We start from the raw sequence: 18,586 nt of genomic DNA on the forward strand, positions 1-18,586 counted from the left end.
CCATGGACTAGAGCCTGGCAGACATCTTTATCCATGGAATTCTCAGGGAAGAATACTGGAGTGGATAGCCTTTCCCTTCTCCAGGGAATCGTCCTGACCCTGGGATCAAACCTGGGTCTCTCACATTGCAGGCAGATTCTTTACTGTCTGAGCCATCAGGGAAGCCCTAACATTTTTGGGGTGACATAACTTAATCCATAAAAGGAGGCAACTTGCTTAATCTGAGCCCTCTGCCTTTCCCACCTGTACAACTTGAGTGCTGGCGCTGCACGGAGAGAGCCTGTGTAGCTGGAGTGGATACCACCCGCTCCGCTGGCCTGAGCTTGACTTGAGATACGCCTGAGTCCTAAGAGTGTTCCCAGGGCTTTAAACTCCTGCCTTTCCCTAGAACCCAATTCTCACAGCAGCCACAGCACCTACAACCAGGATATACACATATCCTGGCCCATTACAGCGTTGAGTTCTCTTTTCCTCTCTCATCCAAGTCATCCCTGGTATCTTTCACACCCAGGCAGAGATAAGGTGAGGAGACTGTGTGTGGGAGGGTTTTTTTTTTTTTTTTTTTGTATTTCTCTTTTGAGACTCATCTTACAAAGACCTAGACAGTCTCAGAATTTTTTGGCCTATTTCACAGTGTTGGATGGCTCCTTACACTGAGTTCCCAAGATTTGGGGGGCGGCGGAGACAGATGCTAAACCACCATTCTAGGAACTTCTGCCAGCGACCCCTTCCATGGGATTACCAACACAGAGGCAGAATGGGGTAAAATGGAGAAATATCAGACCAGAAGCATAAGTCTGAATGAAGTTCTACGACCACACACTACAGATGGGTCTTGTAATAGTGGTGGTTAGGTCACTTCTCTCTAGCCTTCAGCTTTTCCAATGGTAAAAAATGTTAGACTATTTCAATGTTGATGTTCTATGATTTCATAAAAGTCAATATTCTATGATCCCACAATAGGTCTCTAAGGACCGTTCCAACGCTGACATTTCATGACTTTATAATGGAGAGTTAAGCTTTTTATGGTTGTTAAATGGAAGGAAAGAAGAGACACTGCATTTCTCTGAAAGTCAGTTAATGTCTTTGGGGAATGATGTCACCTTTGAGCCTCAATTTTCCGATCTACAAAATACAGAACTAACAATAAGAACCTCATGAAGTGGTGGGAGCGACGGTGCTTGGAGAGATTTACCATTCGGTACAGAGTCAAACTGTAAACCTCTCCTAAGGGTCTATCAAACAGCTCTCAGAGCCCCAGCCGCGGTTGGCGCTAACTCCCCGAGAGGGCTCGGGGAGGGGGCGGGGCGAGGAGGTTGGCATTGTTCTTGTCCCGCCCCCACCCCCGCCCCGCCCCCGCCCCGCCCTAGATATCGCGAGAGGGCGGGCCCGCTTGGCATTAGCGTCGGCGTCGTTCCGGCGCTAGGCCGGCTTCTCTCCGCGGGCCACGGTTAGAGTGCCGGTGGCCAAGGGCTCGCGGAGGGCCGCCAGCCACGCGGCGTCGGCTAGACGCCAGAGCGTCCGAGTCGTTGTGTCGTGACAACAACTCTGGTGGCTGTCTCCGCGACAGCAGGTGCGGCCGCTTCAGCCCCAGGCGGGCTCGGCGGCTGCCTGGCGAGTTTCTGCTCGCGCCCAGCCCTTTCCTTCCTGAACTCGGCGCCAAGCAGCGACGCTGAGCCGACCGCCGGAGCAGCAGGCAATGGCGGCCTCGACGGCCTCGCACCGGCCCATCAAGGGGATCCTGAAGAACAAGAGCTCTACGACTTCCTCTGTGGTGTCCTCGGCCGAACAGCCCGGCAAGAGTGTCGACGAAGAGCTGAGGTGAGAGCCGAGAGGGGCAGCCGCTCGTCCACCGGGTCAGCCTGGGAAGCCCCACCTTTCCCCCGGTGCCGTTGCAGACCCCCAGCCGGACCAACCCCAGATCCCGAGCCCGAGCGCGGCCGGCGGGCGGGGCGGTTGCGTAGTTGCGGCCCCTGCGCGGCTCAGGTCTCCCTCCGCCGGCCAGGCTTAGGGGTGGAGTGATTATAAAGAAGGCAAGAGCCATGACGTTTACTGTGTGTTTGTGTGTGTGTGTTTAACATATATACATATATAATAATTTTAAAACATACATCAGGATCTTTAAGCTTTTGGAGATTGGGAATATTAAAGAATCAAATTGAAGTTGTAAAGCTTCACCTGTTAAGAGTTATTACTTCACTTCGTATCCGAGTGTCTAAAATTCAGTAATTAAAGTGCATTTTCCTGGATTGGAAATCCTTTAAGATGCAGTCGTAGACTAATAAGAGACTCCTCCGTAAAAGAGATTTCTCCATTTTTCTAATTGCCCTTCCTCCACGGTCATTCCTTTTTAGGTGAACATTATCGAAAGAAAAGCATCGTGCCACATTCACTCCCTTGGGTCCTGGTTTGTCATTAGCTCTGCATTAAAAGAAACAGACATTTCCCCAGTCTGATCTATGTTTAATGGAAAGCTACTTATTGCTAATTATTTTTGAATCTGCAACAGGAATTTGAATGTTTTCTAGTCTTTGTTCCTCTTGAAAGACATATTTAAACTCAGAACAGTTCAGAAAGTATCAAGTTAAAATGATGCCATGATAATTTAGTTGCTTTCGCATACTCGCAAATACGTAAGTGAAAAGATGTTGACCTATAGTATTGTATGTGATAGTAAATAATTGGTAACAACCCAAGGTCCATTAAGAAGGACTAGTGAAATATTAATTATAGTACATTAGTATAATGGGAAAATAGACCAGCCTTTTAAAAGAATGAAATAGATGTTAATGGCTCAGAGAAAGATACCCAAGGTGCAGTCCTCAGTAGGAAAAAAAAGGATGGAAAACTGATAATATATAGTGTAAAATAAAACACTAGGTTAGAAGTCATAGAGGGGATAGCATATAAGGACTCTTACATACTGGAAATAAGGCTTAAGAAAAGTTGTTGAAATCTGTGAAGTCATAAAGCTAAAATTAGGATGTTCCCGAAAACTTTGAATATTGGAACTAGGGCACACCTGTTTAAAAAGATCATTTTAGAGCTCTAAAAGGAACTACAGTTTAGTGATGGTGTTGTCTTGAGGAAAACATGAAGTAAGATCATAGCTTAGAATCGTGGCCTTTGGGGGTTGGAAAGGACCTAGCAACTCTCCTACTCCTGGGTGTTTGACTCTTACATTCTCCGACATGCAATTTTCCAACCTCTATTTGGGGTAAGCTGCTTCAGATTGGGGGATGTAATGGGACTAAAAAAACAGAATCTTACCAGACATAGCTGTAACAGGAAGACTAAGATAGTCTAAAAACCAAACTATGGAAGGCTCTTACATGACTTCAGGGTATTCGGCGGCAGCACTGTGGTTCTCAGTAGCATTTAAATTATTTAGTTATTCTCCAACGTGAGCTTCTTTCTGTTTGGCTACCAAGTAGCTGCTTAGATTTTCTTCTGTCTTTCCCTACTTCTGTTTATTCTCAACCTGTCTGCTGTAATTTCTGGTGGCCCCACTCTGTGTATTGGCGTCTTTATATAAATTGATTAGGATTTACCTTCCAAGTCCTGCCTGGAAAGCCACTTTACTAGACTAATTTACTTACACAGGGCTGCTCCTTCTCTAGAAGCTGCTACCAGGGCAGATTCATTTAAGAGTGGCCTTTTTCAGGGCGGTTGGCCTTGACTTGTCTAAATTAGAAGGTTATAGTCCTATCTTCAAAGGGAGCTGCCAAGCCCTAATTGATTGAGGTTTATGATGTTTGGTTCTAAGTAGTAAAAGGCACGGGTTTTTTCATGGTAAGTGTTGTATGACTATAAAAGAAATAAAGTAATTCTTTTGGTAATACAATGTACATTGTTATTTATGTCACAGTTCATACAACCAATATTAGTGACTTTATGAGAGCGTCTTTGAATGCAAACAATGAAAGTATAGTTGAACGTATTTGAAACAAACTTTTTGTAATGTTTAACTTTAATGACACCCAGTATTTTTCCTTTTGTTTATAAAGGACTGAAATAAATAGCTCTTTCAATTACAATGCACTTAAACTTAAGAAACTAAAAAAATATAGTGTAATGTTCTGTCTGTAAATGTTGGAACTAGAGTTTAAGGCAAAATAATCTTATTAATTAATGTGAAAATGACTAGGAATTTAAGTCAATTCTCAGTGTCCTGAGTAATTACGTTCTGTAAAGTCACCACAAACGCTGGATTAGTTCATGCTGAACTGTTAGTCCTAGAAGAAATATAAAAATAGGTTACTGTAAGCTGGTGGTCACAGCATTTTCATCACCTTTTAAAAATTTGTTTGTTTAAAGACACCTAATTTAATATATATTGATTCATTAACATGGAACACATGGCCAACAGCGCTATAACTCATACCTGAATGAAGAAGTTTGTCTAACGCATATTTTCTCCGTAAAGCACTTCACAGCTTTCTTGGGCTTAGGAGCACTAGATGGCAGTTAAGCACTATCCTTGGGAGCCATTTTGAACAGCCAGTTCACCAAAAAAGCAAAAAACATGGCACTAAAGAGGACTGTGAAAAGGACACATTTACAGTAAGAGAGCTGAAACAAGGTTTAATCTCAGCTGGGAACATGTGCATGTTCAGCTACTCAGATTTTTCCCACTCTATGCATGTGTGAAAGAGAGAAAGCTCCTCCAGTATTGATTTTGAAGTTACAGGTAAATTTTAGCAAGTAGGCAAATTTCCAAATACAGAATCCATGAATAACCATTCCTTTTATTGGTGCCTTTATCATGTGAAATACAGTGGTGGTTTCCCTTTTCTGCACAAACCACTCCCCCACCCCATCAGTTGTAAGAGGGTATAACTTAACGTTTATGTAACACAAAGAGATGTTACTAAGGGGTTTTTAAGTCATAATTGAGATGTGCTATTCTGTGGTCTCTCAACTTTTTGATTGTGCATCATTTATTAGGAAAAAGATAGGAAAAAAGATAGGAAAAAATGAAATATGTTTCAAATATGTTTGTTTACAATTAGATAATATGTCAAGGTTCAAAGTATACTTAAAGTGAGGTTTATATACTGCCATATTTCAAATAGTCTTCAGGACTCTGTTAATACAGTGCTTGTCAAACCATCTTTTTTAATGTCACAGTGCTGTTATTTTCTTATTCTTTATACTTTGCATTGGTACTGTTATCCTCAATGAGTAGTTATTTCAGGTACCCCTTTCTGAGGGTTAGTTCAATTAAAACTGGATAGAATCCACATAAAATTAGGCATAGATAATCTCAGTACACTGTAGCACACTGCTAGTGTTAAAATACCACTAGTTGGAACACCACTATCATCCCCATTATTGTGGGATTCCCATTCTTTCTGAATACTTTGAATATTGTAAACAACCTGTGAATGTCAGACGTAACAGTTACAGTGAGTAAGTACATGTACTTCATCAAAACAAGACATCATTGATTTTAAGATGTACCATGATTTTATGTCACAGCAAGAAAAAAAAAATGCTGCCAATTATAAGATGTCATCCATTTTAAGATGTATTTTGTTTTCAGAAATATTAAAAAGTGAGAAAAATGTGCATTTGGGATTGTTGAAAATATAATGTTAAGTGTTACTAAATTTTGTCTTATTAGAAGTGTTTAGGGTTACTGTTTAGTAATGGGGCCGGACGCCTGGGTTCAGATCCTGTTTACTACTTACTAGGTCTGTGACTTAAACAGTGAGTTATTCATTATAATCCTGCCTAGTTGAATTATTAAATGAGTTACTAAATGTAAAATGTTTAACACAGTACTTCAAATGTTAGTCTTATTCTATTAAAAGTATAGAAACCTAATTTTCTGTACTTACAGGATTGTGTACACAGCATGCTTTGGATTCACTGTGTTTAATTCATATTCAGTAGTAGTCTTAGGTAATGTGGCAAATTCTGCTTGGAAAGATTGTGCTTAATTTCCTTTAACATAATTTTATGTAATCATACTTCAGCTTTCTCATTTTCTGCCTATAAAGGGATATTGAATATGGTCAAAGGCTCACTGACTAAAGTTTTCCAAAAGTGACTTTTATTTACTAATTGCTTTTATTGTTAAGTCTTTAATTGTTCAACCTTAAAGTATTGTACTTTGTCAACCTATAGAAGTTGAATCTTCATTTAAGAAAGAACCATTTTTTGAAATGTGGGCTTAAAGTTTAACACATTGAAGTAAAATCCTGCTTCCAAACTCGGATAAAAATTAGAAAGTCACAAGCAACAAGAAGTATGTAGGTCTTTGAGATGGCATCATATGAGTTATCAACGTGAAAGTGAAAGGTGGTGACTTTTTCTGGTGCAGACTGAGGCTGCAGGGAGCCAGTCACCCGAGAGGGAGCAGCTGAAACCAGCAGGGCTGTCACCCCCCGGCTGGTTTTCAGTGTAAGTGCTTGTGCCACTGTTTTTCCTAAGTGCTGTTAATGGCCCGGTGAAGGTCATAGGAATGGTTGTGGTAGTATTGGGATTAAACTCAAATTCACTCCTTGGATTTTGTTGCTCAACTGATGTTAATTCTACCAAAACTTAAGAGATGCTAATTCCGGTATTCTTTGTCTTCGCAGTTTCTCTGGCTTCACTACTTTTCCTCCTAAGAATTTCTAACGTTCTTTGGAGCCTGTTGTTTTATGCCCTTATTTAAATTCATGGTTTTGCAAGATATTTTTCTCGATCTTGCCAGTGTAAGGATTTCTTTTTCTCATAGTATTGTGTTGAAGAAGTAGACTGAAGCTTTGGATATATAAAACTTTAATTCTGTTTATAGTAGAAAGTAAATGGCAAGCAAAGTACAAAAAATAACCCAACAAGGTGGTTCTTTATAATATGGTTTATACCTTATATATACCTTTGAGTTATATATAATGTGTTTAAACCTTCTCATAAATTTGAGTGTGTTCTTTACATTTATGTAGCTATAAACAACTCAAATTAATGAGAATGTTTCCAGCAAATAGGCAAAGGATGCAAACAGTTCACACAAGGAAAGTAAAATAAGCATTTTTTTCCATTATTTATTAGGTAATAAGCAGAGAAACCAGACATAAAGCAGTGTTTAAATATCAATTTATACCTGCTCGGGTGGGCAAAATACCCAGATACCCAGTCCTGGCAAAGTTTTAGCAATTATTTGGGGACATTACAAACAGCGCTCTCGTAAAAAAGAAAAAGGCTATGTGGCAACATAGAGTGATCTACAGAGCTCTTCAATTTGACCCAAATATGCTTGTCCCTAGTGAAGTGAAAGTGAAGTCGCTCAGTCGTGTCAGACTCTTTGTGACCCCTTGGACTGTAGCCCACCAGGCTCTTCTGTCCATGGGATTCTCCAGGCAAAATACTGGAGTGGGTTGCCATTTCATTACCCTAAAAATATCACTGAATAGAATATGCACAAACATTTCTGCTTTAAGTAGGAAGACATTGGATCTAATCTAAACATTTAACATTAGGAGAATCGTTTATTATTGAATATTATGCATGTAATACTAAAAAGGTAAAGACTAGAAAATACAAGCAGCTTATGATAAAATACATATACTGATGTAGGAGCTATTTTTATGTATACTATATGTACTGTTTTGTCTATACTTTTATATACTGTGATAGCTTGGGTATTTTTTCTTATGTTATATGGAGTGGAAAGAATATACAGAAGTCAAAATTATTAGTGGGTTAAGGTGCTAAGGTTGTGCTTATTAAATTTTATCCTTAATTTTAGGAAAATATGTCTTATATCCTACAGTTCTTTTCTTCTATTGTTTATCTTGCAGAACAGATTTACAGCATTTGAGGGGTACCTTTGTAACTGCAAGGGCCATATTCATTCTTCTAATGATGAGAAATTTGTTGTTTTTAATTAAATATTGCTAGCATTATTTATTTTTACTGTGAGATTAGGACACACTTAACAAAGTCATTTTGTATATGTTTATTTTTAAAATATTGTAATGTAATATAGATACATCTGTCTCTCTTTCATCGACTACACTAAAGCCTTTGACTGTGTGGATCATGACAAACTGGAAAATTCTTAGAGAGATGGGAATACCAGACCATCTCACCTGTCTCCTGAGAAACCTGTATGCAGGTCAAGAAGCAACAGTTAGAACCCTGTATGGAACAACTGATTGGTTCAAGATTGAGAAAGGAGTACAACAGGGCTGTCTGCTGTCACTCTATATAACCTATACGCTGAGCACATGATGAGAAATGCTGGGCTGGATGAGTTAGAAGGTGGAATCAAGATAGGTGAGAGACCCATCAACAAACTCAGATACATGGATGATACCACACTAATGGCAGAAAGTGAAGAGGAACTAAAGAGCCTCTTGATGAGGGTGAAGGAGGAGAGTGAAAGAGCCAGCTTAGGACTAAATATTAAAACTAAGATCATGGCACCCAGCCCCATTACTGCATGGCAAATAGAAGGGGAAAAGGTGGAAGTAGTGACAGATTTCCTCTTCTTGGGCTCCAGAATCACTGCAGATGGTGACTGCAGCCATGGAATCAGAAGACGACTGCTTCTTGGCAGGAAAGTGAAGACAAACCTAGACAGTGTTGAAAAGCATACGGTTGTACAATAATATGAATGTACTTAATGCCACAGAACTATACACTGAAAAATGGTGAACTTTGTATCATGTATATTTTACCACAATAAAAATATGAAGGAAAAAATTGCTTAGTTTTAAATGGGGACACTGTGGGCATTTTAGTGTAGAAAGCAAAAGAATGTAAAGTCAGGCTCACTTGCCATGAGTGGGCCCATGTAATTTTTAAGGTGACTTAGAATATGAAGAAAAGAATATGATACTAAAATTTTAAGTGTGTCATTCTTCAAGAGCATTTGAAGATCAGGCATTGGAAGATCTAGGAAAATTGAAAATATCTGCAGTAAAACATCACCAGTGTGGAACAAATATGGAAAGGATGATTTGAATCAGTGTAAAATCCACATTCTTTTTAAAGTAGTTTTAGTTTCAAGTATATAATCAAGTCATAAATTGTATATGTAACAATGTTGTTGACCTGCAGAGAGGTCGTTTTTGTCCTTTTTAATGAGTAGATAAGGGTTTGTAATTAAGGCATTATTGATCATCTTAGTAGTTGTGCAAGTTATTTTGTTGGATAGATACTAATAAATATTCATAAAACACTTAGAAAGCATTTCTAGTTTTCGTAAGTAGATTTATCTCAGGTGATCTGAATATACCATTTCTTAGCAAATTAAAAAAAATGAAAATAAAAAGATAAAATCTTAGAAAACTGAACTGTAAGTTTATGTACAATCTAAATCTTCATTAATAGTATCTGAATTTAGTGAGATTTTCTCTGTAGTTTTATGTTCTGATTCTTTTGGTTGTTATGGTATCGGTGGTGGTTTAGTTGCTAAGTTGTATCCAACTCTTGCAACCCCACAGACTGTAGCCTGCCAGGTTCTGTCCATGGGATTCTCCAGGCAAGAATATTGGAGTGGGTTGCCATTTCCTTCTCCATTGATTGTTATGGATACTGCTAAAAAAAAAATTAGGCCAAGAAAAACATTCCTGTTGTGTTTTTTTCATCAAACTGTTAAAAATATATGATGGATCCAAAATCCTTAACTGTTGAGATCAAGCAATGTATAAATTCCAGTTTTTGCTGTTGTTCTATAGGCTAGATGAAGATGAAACATGTCATAATAGTTTTTTATAAATGCCCAGTGAAGAATCTGAGTATTCCTGTGTATCCACAGTTTCTGCATCCTGAGATTCAATCAACCATGGATCAAAAATATTCTGGAAAAAAAAAAAATTCCAGAAAATTAAAAAAAACAAAAGTTGAATTTACTGTGTGCCAGCAGCTATTTATTTGCATAGTTTTTATATTGTATTTATGACTATTTATATTTATTAGGTATTATAAGTAATCTAGTAATGATATAATGTATATGGGAGGGTGTATGAGATTATCTGCAGATACTCTACCATGTTATAGAGGAGATTTGAGCATCCTTGGGTTTTGGTATCCATGTGGGTCCTGGAATCAGTACCCCAAGGAACAACTGTGATGTGTTTTTAATATATGGGCACTAAGTATTCTATGAAATATTTACTTACATTTTATTATAGTTACTTATAGCATTTACCCAAGTTAGTTTCTATTCCAAGAAAGTAGATGTGAAAATAGAAGTTAGCAATCAAATAGAAATTGAAATGTGATATTTGGGTGTTTTTTGTCTTTTACTACATTAAGGAAAATTTAAAAAATTTTATTTTAGTAAAAAGTCCCAGAAGTGGGATGAAATGAACATCCTGGCGACCTATCATCCAGCAGACAAAGACTACGGTTTAATGAAGATAGACGAGCCTAGCACTCCTTACCACAGGTAGTGTTTGTGCACAGCATTCCTTTTCTCAGTTGGTTTTTTTTTTATATTTGTTACTGGAACACTAATTAATAACCTACCTGCATATTTTTGTGTAATAGTATAAATAACATGGAACTTTATGAAATCCATTTTTTATGTTACAGTTATAGGATTAGATGTATATTTATTGCACCTCAGTCGTCCCTAGCTGCTAATGATAGGCTGAGATTAGTGACTTCTGCCTTCCTTAAAGTAATCTATTTGTAAAAAGGAAGACAAGAGTTGGGCTTGTTTACTTCTTCTTAAGTAGATAGCAGGGCCTTATTCATTCTCTTTGCAGAAAAGGGATAATTTCACAGATGGTTAACTCTTTTTTAACCCATGCAAAAAAAAAAGTGGACATTACTGCTATCTCATGTCCTTATTTTTTAACTTAAATGATATTGTAGTTCATATAATTGCATTGGAATTGTTAGTTTTGAGTCTTCCCAGAATTTTTTTTAATGAATATTAAAATGATAGTGTGTGGCTATAGTAAGTATGAAGACTAATGCACCAGTAAACATAATGGGTTTCTAAATAAGTTAGAAATACTTAATTCAGATCATGCCTAGATTGTATAGAAAAAAGATTTTCAGGACTAAATATTTATGTTTGTCACTGAAGTAAGACAACAGAAATCCAGAAGTTACTGTTAAAACAGAGTTAGAGGGACTTCCCTGGTGGTCCAGTGGCTAAGACTCTGCACTCCTAATGCAGGGGGCCCAGGTTTGATCCCTAGTCAGGGAACTAGATCTCACAACTAAGACCTGGCGCAGCAAAATAAATAACTAGATAGATAAATTAAAAAAAGAAAATAGAGTTAAATTATGTTTTAAGTCAATGGACGAAACTTTGGAAGATGAAATAAATTGATGATAGCAAAAACAGTAAAAACAAGAATAAACATGAAGATTGTGACAAAAGGAGGACATAATGAAATAGGAGTACAGATACTGAAACAATAAATCTTGAAGGAAGAAATAGACATATCATTTATGAAAGTGATCCTCCTAATTTGCCCCTAATTACAGATGTATACTTTAAAACATATCTTGAGTTTCATTGTACCAGAATCCAAAGTCAATGCTTTCTTCCTTTTCAGTAAAGGTAGTAGAAATCCCTTATCTGTGTTGCTTGGAGATACATATCCTAAAAAAGTTAAGATCGAACATGATTAAAAAAAAAACAAAACAGGTCACACAGAGTTGGACACAACTGAAGCGACTTAGCAGCAGCAGCAGCCATTATTTTAAAACTGTTTATATTTAAATAATAAAGATAACCATTTTTTTTGCCATTAAGTGGAGAGCACATTTTTCATTAGAAAGTAGATTGGGAAAGCTAAATAACTTTTAAACTTCCTAGGTCTTAGTATCTAATTTTGTTATTTTACTTAACCTGTATCTGCATAGATCCTTTGTGTCTTATCTTCAGTGAAAAGAAAAGTGTTAGTTGCTCGGTCATGCCCAACTCTTTACGAAACGTGGACGACACGTGGACTGTAGCCCACCAGGCTCCTTTGTCCATGGAATTCTTCAGGCAAGAATACTGAAGTGGGTGGCCATTTCTTTCTCCAGGGGATATTCCTGACCCAGGGATCAAACTGGGTCTCCTTCATTGCAGACAGATTCTTTACTGTCTGAGCCACCAGGGAAGCCAGGTTAATGTGCAAATACATATTCTAAAACCACATGGGATTTCTTTTGAATTAATTGTTCCCTCCTACTGTATAGAATAATTGAAATGTTGATTTCTTTTTTTCCCAGGTGATTTGTTTTCAATATTTATTTTCATGATTGCAGTAGTTTGGTTTTTTTAAATTATTTGGAGGCTTTTCTTGATTGGTGCTATACTTTTAAGTATTTGCATTTAATAGAAACAATTTAAAATTAAACTTCAAAGATGACAACAGAGCCATAAATATATTGATAATCTGGTCAGTAGCATTATGTTCTCTAACTTGTTTTCCTGCTTAAAAAAGTATAGTTCAAGTATTAATTTATAGTGTGTTTGTCATCTTAGTATGGTAGCTGATGATGAAGATGCATTGAGTGATTCAGAAACCACTGAAGCCCTGACCCCAGATATCTTAGCTCGGAAGTAAGTATTGATAACTATAAAGCATATTCCACAACTGTAAAGCTGTGTTTAATTTTGCAGAGTTAAAGACATTTTACTTTACTTGTACAAGTGTAAATAAAAAGCATGTGCTAAATGAATTAAGTTTTATCTAGATTTTTCATAGCAACCTGTATAGTCTTATTTCTAGGTTAAAATCAAAGTATGTAGATGAGTACCAGAAGCTGGTACACACATTCTCTATGTTAATTTCCTGCATAGAGGTTTTTTTTTTAATATCCTCTACCTGGGTATTAAAGATACAAGTGAGATAGGTAAAAATAAGTTGAATTCCTAAAAAAGTTCTGTTCCTTTGCTGTTCATAGATTTGTCTCCACTTTTCTTGTTTATTATTTTCTATACCTATTACCATTCTCTGGCTTTTTTTTCCCCCTCATGAGGTTATGGCTAGCATACTAATATTCTTTAGATGCTTTTATGAGACTCAGAAGTTGAATAAGACACTCAACTAATATAAGGCAGTCATAATGTTGATTGCTTTGTAAATTGTTATTATATAGATTAACTGCTGCTGCTGCTGAAAGCTTGGAACCAAAGTATCGAGTTCGTGAACAAGAAAGCAGTGGAGATGAGGATGGTGACCTCTCACCGGAAGAACGAGGTAGTTTCTTTCTTTAACTCAGATTCTACTCATGTGGGTTTATTGTATGTCAGCTTTGTCCCCCCTCATTTCAAGAAAATATTGCCATCTCTGAAGTGACTACAAGTGTTCCTTTCTTTGTACTAAGCATCTATACTAGGTAGATGCTCAGTAAATGTTTATTAAATTAATGTGTTTAGAGTCATTGAGTATTTGGATAATCTTAAAGTGGATCGCAGTAAGAGCTAATTGCTTGTAGTTTTTTCTGTATTAAGACAGTGGTGAAGTTTACCAGATGAATCAGACTTGGAGTAAAGATTTTTTATTAGGTCCCATTGAACAAAAAGAACAGTAATGTCATAGGAAAGGAGATAAAAATAGTCCTGTCAACATTGATGAAAAAGGCTCTTTTAGTCCATATGGTGCATACACAGTTAAGCATTGCTACCTATTCATGTTCCTGTTTTTACAAGTATTAGTGCTTATCTGTAGAGGTAAGGAAAGAAGAAAGCTGTTTCACTTTGTTGCTTTTAGTAATTTTGAAGCATGTGAATGTGTGACCTCAAGAATTAAAAATTGCATATATAATTTGTTTTCAATACTTAAAAGGGAAACCAAGCCTATGTATAGGGTGAAAGGATGCATGAAAAAAGAAAAAAAACCTTAAAAAAAGAAAGATTATTACTTGAAGCCTTGAAATGTGGAAACTATCTGTACTGTAAAGAAATTTAGAAATTCTAGAATTAAGATTGCAAATATTTGCTAGTTAGCTGTCAGGATTTTTGTCATGCAGCTACAAAGGTAAAATTGGCTATTCCCTCCTATCGTATTTAGAATGTAGTTTATTGAACTAAACAATCTGAGCCAAAAAAATAAAAACCAACAGCAACAGTCTGAGCCTAATTGCTATACAAGAGAGAAATCTTATATACAGCGTGATCTCAGGTTGTATTATATTGATGATACTATCTATCTTCTGCCCTTGGTGACTTCCTATTTTCCGAAAATATACCCCATGAGGCCCTTGAAAAGAGTTTTCAGATAGAAATTGCTCCTTGATCTTGCTAATTCCTTATTCTCTGAAAACATGATGTATTGAGAACCAAATTTTTTTATTCCGTCACCAGCTTTCATTAAGGAATTTTCCCCTCAAATTGTAGTTCCATGAGTTAACCAGCAGGGGGAACCATTTTACCAGTTAGAGTTTTCACAAGTTTTTCATGTTCCCAGTAGTAGAATTACTGATACCGGTGATTTTAATGCTTTTAAACAAACTATGTGTCTGAACATCCTTGTTTATTGAAAACATTTTCAGAAGATTTTATCTTGTAACTAGTTGCATAACCATTAAAATATTGGCTATAGAATCAGATAAATCAAAGTTTACACTCCAGGTATGTCGCTTATCTAATTTGCTTAATTTCTCTGACCCTCAGAAATGATCCTCATTTCTAAATTGGAGGCTTTAAAATATTTAGATTCATTAAATGAAATAAAGAATTTAAAGCACTTAGCACTAGTTCTGACATACTGTTGCTGCTGCTAAGTCTGCTGCTAAGGCGCTTCAGTCATATCTGACTCTGTGCGACCCCACAGACGGCTGCCCACCAGGCTCCCCCGTCCCTGGGATTCTCCAAGCAAGAACACAGGAAATACTAGATTTTAATAACTTAAAATAATTGGTATATTCTGCATTATATTTTGGAAAACAATAAAGGAAAGTATAAAAAGGATAATTTACTTGCCAGGTTCAGTGGATAGTTGATTATCATTATAGCCGGGCCTGAAACCTTAAAATTTTTGTTTTGTACTCTTTTGTATTATGTTGCTCTGCCATACAAAGATTATAAGTAAAATTAATACTCAAAGAAGGTTGAGACCACTTGTGTTAGCAGCTTTCTATAGAATGAATATATAAATCATGTAATAAATTTTGAGTATTCCAAAATGAAAAATATCTCTAACAAGCGAAACCCAAGTTTAATATCTCTTAGAATTATGCATAGTTGACCTTGAACAACATGGGTTTGTTCTGTGCAGGTCCAATTATACTAAACACCTGCTACAGCAGTAGACAATCTGGTTGAATGCACAGATGCAAAACTGCAAATATGAAGGGACAACTGTAAGGTTAAATGTGGATTTCAACTGTGATGAGAGTAGGTGCTCCTAACCCCACATTTTTCAAGGGTTACCTGTATATTACATCATTAAAAAAACAATGAAAATACAAAGGGGGAAATCAGAAACCTTTGACCAAGGGGATTAAGTTATAACTCATTACTTAATAACCTTTTAAAATTATGTAGTAAATCTGCTGTGTATGTGGCAGAATTTTACTGTATCTTCATATACTTTATTGTCTAAATTCTGGATCATTTTAAGAGCGAAAGAGTCACTTTTATAGTTCCACTAGACAATAGGCATAAACTCAGCTTCCTGGGATGTGGCCATTCTAACTAGTGAGAAAACAACATATGCAACAAAATATAATTCATCTTAATAAAATACACATTTTTAGAAAAAAGTCAAATTATAAAATGTTAGTGATTATTTAAGGAAATGGATGTGTTTTAAGATTGTACTATTAAAAAAAATTTTTTTTTCCAAGTTACATTAAAGAGAACGTGTATTACTTTGTACTGAGAAAAAGTCTTATCTTTTTAGTAAATATATCTGGTAATGGAGGCAGTTAGAACCAATTTTTGTTGTTTTTTAGTATTGGCTTTTACATTGTCTGAAATTCATCACTAAAAATTTAGTCATAAGGATTTGGTCTTTTATTGATTTTTTTTTTTTTAATTTTACTTTCTTCTAAAATATGATACTCTCAGAGAGTAAAATCAGAAAAGTAACTTAGAAAAGAAGAAAGATGCCTGGCAAGATCTTGGTAATTTGAAACAAATGTTTATGGGATGATAAGATGGATATTGATTTCAGAACTTTCCTCTCCCAACCCAAATAGAGGCTGAAAAGTATTTGATCAGTAGTGACATGAACTGTAAATACCTGTTTTTAAGACATAAATAAGTGTAGATGATAAAAACTTAGAGGGAGTGACTTGCCTGATGGTCCAGTGGTTAAGACTCCATGCTTCCACTGTAGGAGTTGAAGGTTTGAGAGGGAATTAGAGGACATTTAGAAAGTACTTTGAATAGCCTTATTTAAAGAGATTTCTCTTATGCCTTTTTGGCACTAAAATACATTTATGAATACGCTAATAAACCTATGGTGAGTGAATTTTAACGCTCTTTACAAAATGAACAGTGGCAATTTTATGTCAATCCCTTTTTTGTTTTTTAATTTACAGGTCTAAGAAATTGTAAAATATTTCTTGATAAACAATAGATCTTTAAAGTGCTATCTATTGATAAAATTGGTTGTGTTGATTTACAGCTATTTTTATGCTTCTGTGATGACTTCATGGACAATAAGCACTTTTAAAAGGAAGTTTTTCTTAATTGTAAAAATAGAAAATTGGAGAATACTAAAATCACCCCATAATTCCTTGATCCAGAATTAATGACTGTTAATTGCCGGGTCTTATTTTGTGTGTGTGTATATGCACATGTGCATTCATGCAGCCTTTGTACATAGTATACGTATATGGTATTATAGTTTTCCTTTATTCCATTCAACTCTGGAGAATTTTCCTGTATCTTTAAGTTTCGTTCACAAATATAACTACTAAAAGCTCTTAGTCTTCTATTAAAATGGACATATGAACCATCTAAGGCAAAGGTTGGTAAACTTTTTCTGTGAAGAGCCAGGCAGTAAATATTTTAGATTTTGAGGGCCATATAGTCTCTAGTGCAGCTACTCAACTCTGCTACTGAATACAAAAGTATATTTAAGCATTGCAAAACAAACAAGTGTGACTGTGTTCCAGTAATATCAATACTTTACTTACCAAATAGACACAGGCTGTGGTTCGCCAGTCTTTGAGCTAAAGACTTCCTATGCCTACTTTTTTTTTTTTTTTAATCTTGTAGAAAAAAAGCGACAGTTTGAAATGAAAAGGAAGCTTCACTACAATGAAGGACTGAATATTAAGTTAGCTAGACAATTAATCTCAAAAGACCTAAATGATGAGGAGGAGGATGAAGAAATGTCAGAGACTGCAGCTGGAGAAAGCATGAATATTGAAGAATCAAGTCAAGGTTAGATGTTTTGGAAGTATCACTGAGACACTTGTGATCGTTTGTGCCTAAGTAATATATTTTGTTTTGCTTGAAACTTCGAAGAACCTCAGAAAATTTTGCTATAATTTACTTTTTATGCCAAAGGGTAGAAAACTTCAACCACTATGGGCCAGTTTGAAAAAAATGTTTTTATGCTCAAGTTGTCTTAAGTACATAGGTTGTGCTGTATGTCTATGTTGTTTGGTCTACTGGCTTTAAGCAGTGATGTCTATCTTCATATTAAGATATACTTTATTTTTAATGTTTCAGATCATATTTTATTTGTTGTAACAATGTCAGTTAAAACTTTTAAAAGAAACAGGTTTTTAACATAGAAGATCTGTTTTGACATCCCTTCAGGTATAAAGTATGTCATATCCTTCCAGTGTTGACTCTTGACTGTTGGGTTGACAAGTTATTGGCCAGTTTTTGTTTAAGTCTCAAACAACCTGCTCCTGAAGCCTACCAACTCTTGATCAATCATAGGAAATCTGTTTTTATTTACTTTTAATAAACTTATTCTGGCATTCAACAAAGGTGAATCTTCTATACCATTAATGCAGATTTTATGCCCATCTGCCTACTGTGTACTGCAGACTGGTACTTTTGAATGAATATGTAACTTACTTTTATGTGTTGTGCCTTAGATGGTTAAGTCTTAAGAAAGTAAATAATTATTATATTATGGTTTTGGTGAGCATATGAAATGTAAGTGATTTTTATGGAAGAACCCGATGACTGTCTCTCATTATAACATCAAGATTACAGTATTTTTTTGTTACTCCATGTTATGCTTTTGCTTTTCAGTTTGTTTCCTTTTGATTAGCACTTCCTTTTGATTTTATTCACTATATTCTGTTCAGCTTGTATTTAACGTGAACAAACTCTTATCTTGAGTGATTATTGCTATATGTTTCTCTTTACTCTCTTTTTAAATTTATTATCTATTTTTAGGTGACCTATTTCTATATCTTGGTGATTTCTTTTGTATGTTGTATTCAGCATAAACATTTCTTTGGTTATAAGTTTTCATCAATTTCTACTCCCACTTTCAATATCCATTTGTAGCAGCTCTAACAGAGCACTGGGAATACCCCTCATTTGCTATTGGAAATTTGTGCTGGCACTGCTGTGTCAAAGATTAAAGGGATTTCTTTTTTAAGCCACAGCTTTTGAAAAATAACTTTGGCCTTTGTCTGTGGTATATTTAAGGAAATATTTTGCCATTTTTATATTGTAAATGCAAATCTTCTATAACTTTGAATATTTGAGTTG

The 18,586-nt window shown here is 36.0% G+C and overlaps 1 protein-coding gene and 1 non-coding gene across 4 annotated transcripts in view; both read left to right on the forward strand.

The window, feature by feature from the left end:
- Positions 1-1,383: 1,383 nt before the first annotated feature.
- The window catches only part of PPP1R2 (protein phosphatase 1 regulatory inhibitor subunit 2), a 30,089-nt gene continuing 12,886 nt past the window's right edge, over positions 1,384-18,586 (forward strand). The window contains exons 1-5 of one of the 3 annotated variants that reach the window (XM_044943282.2): positions 1,384-1,821; positions 10,280-10,387; positions 12,434-12,511; positions 13,051-13,154; positions 17,123-17,290. In XM_044943282.2, coding sequence (XP_044799217.1) covers positions 1,700-1,821; positions 10,280-10,387; positions 12,434-12,511; positions 13,051-13,154; positions 17,123-17,290 — 580 coding nt within the window. In that variant the 5' untranslated portion in view covers positions 1,384-1,699. The remainder of the gene's footprint in view (positions 1,822-10,279; positions 10,388-12,433; positions 12,512-13,050; positions 13,155-17,122; positions 17,291-18,586) is intronic. The other 2 variants (XM_025286068.3, XM_006047528.4) reach the window with 2 other exon arrangements.
- Positions 11,086-11,158, forward strand: TRNAR-CCU. Its single transcript has one exon. It is a non-coding gene; the product is annotated as a tRNA-Arg (tRNA).

This window comes from Bubalus bubalis, chromosome 1, assembly GCF_019923935.1.
Source record: "Bubalus bubalis isolate 160015118507 breed Murrah chromosome 1, NDDB_SH_1, whole genome shotgun sequence".
Taxonomy (NCBI): Eukaryota; Metazoa; Chordata; class Mammalia; order Artiodactyla; family Bovidae; genus Bubalus; species Bubalus bubalis.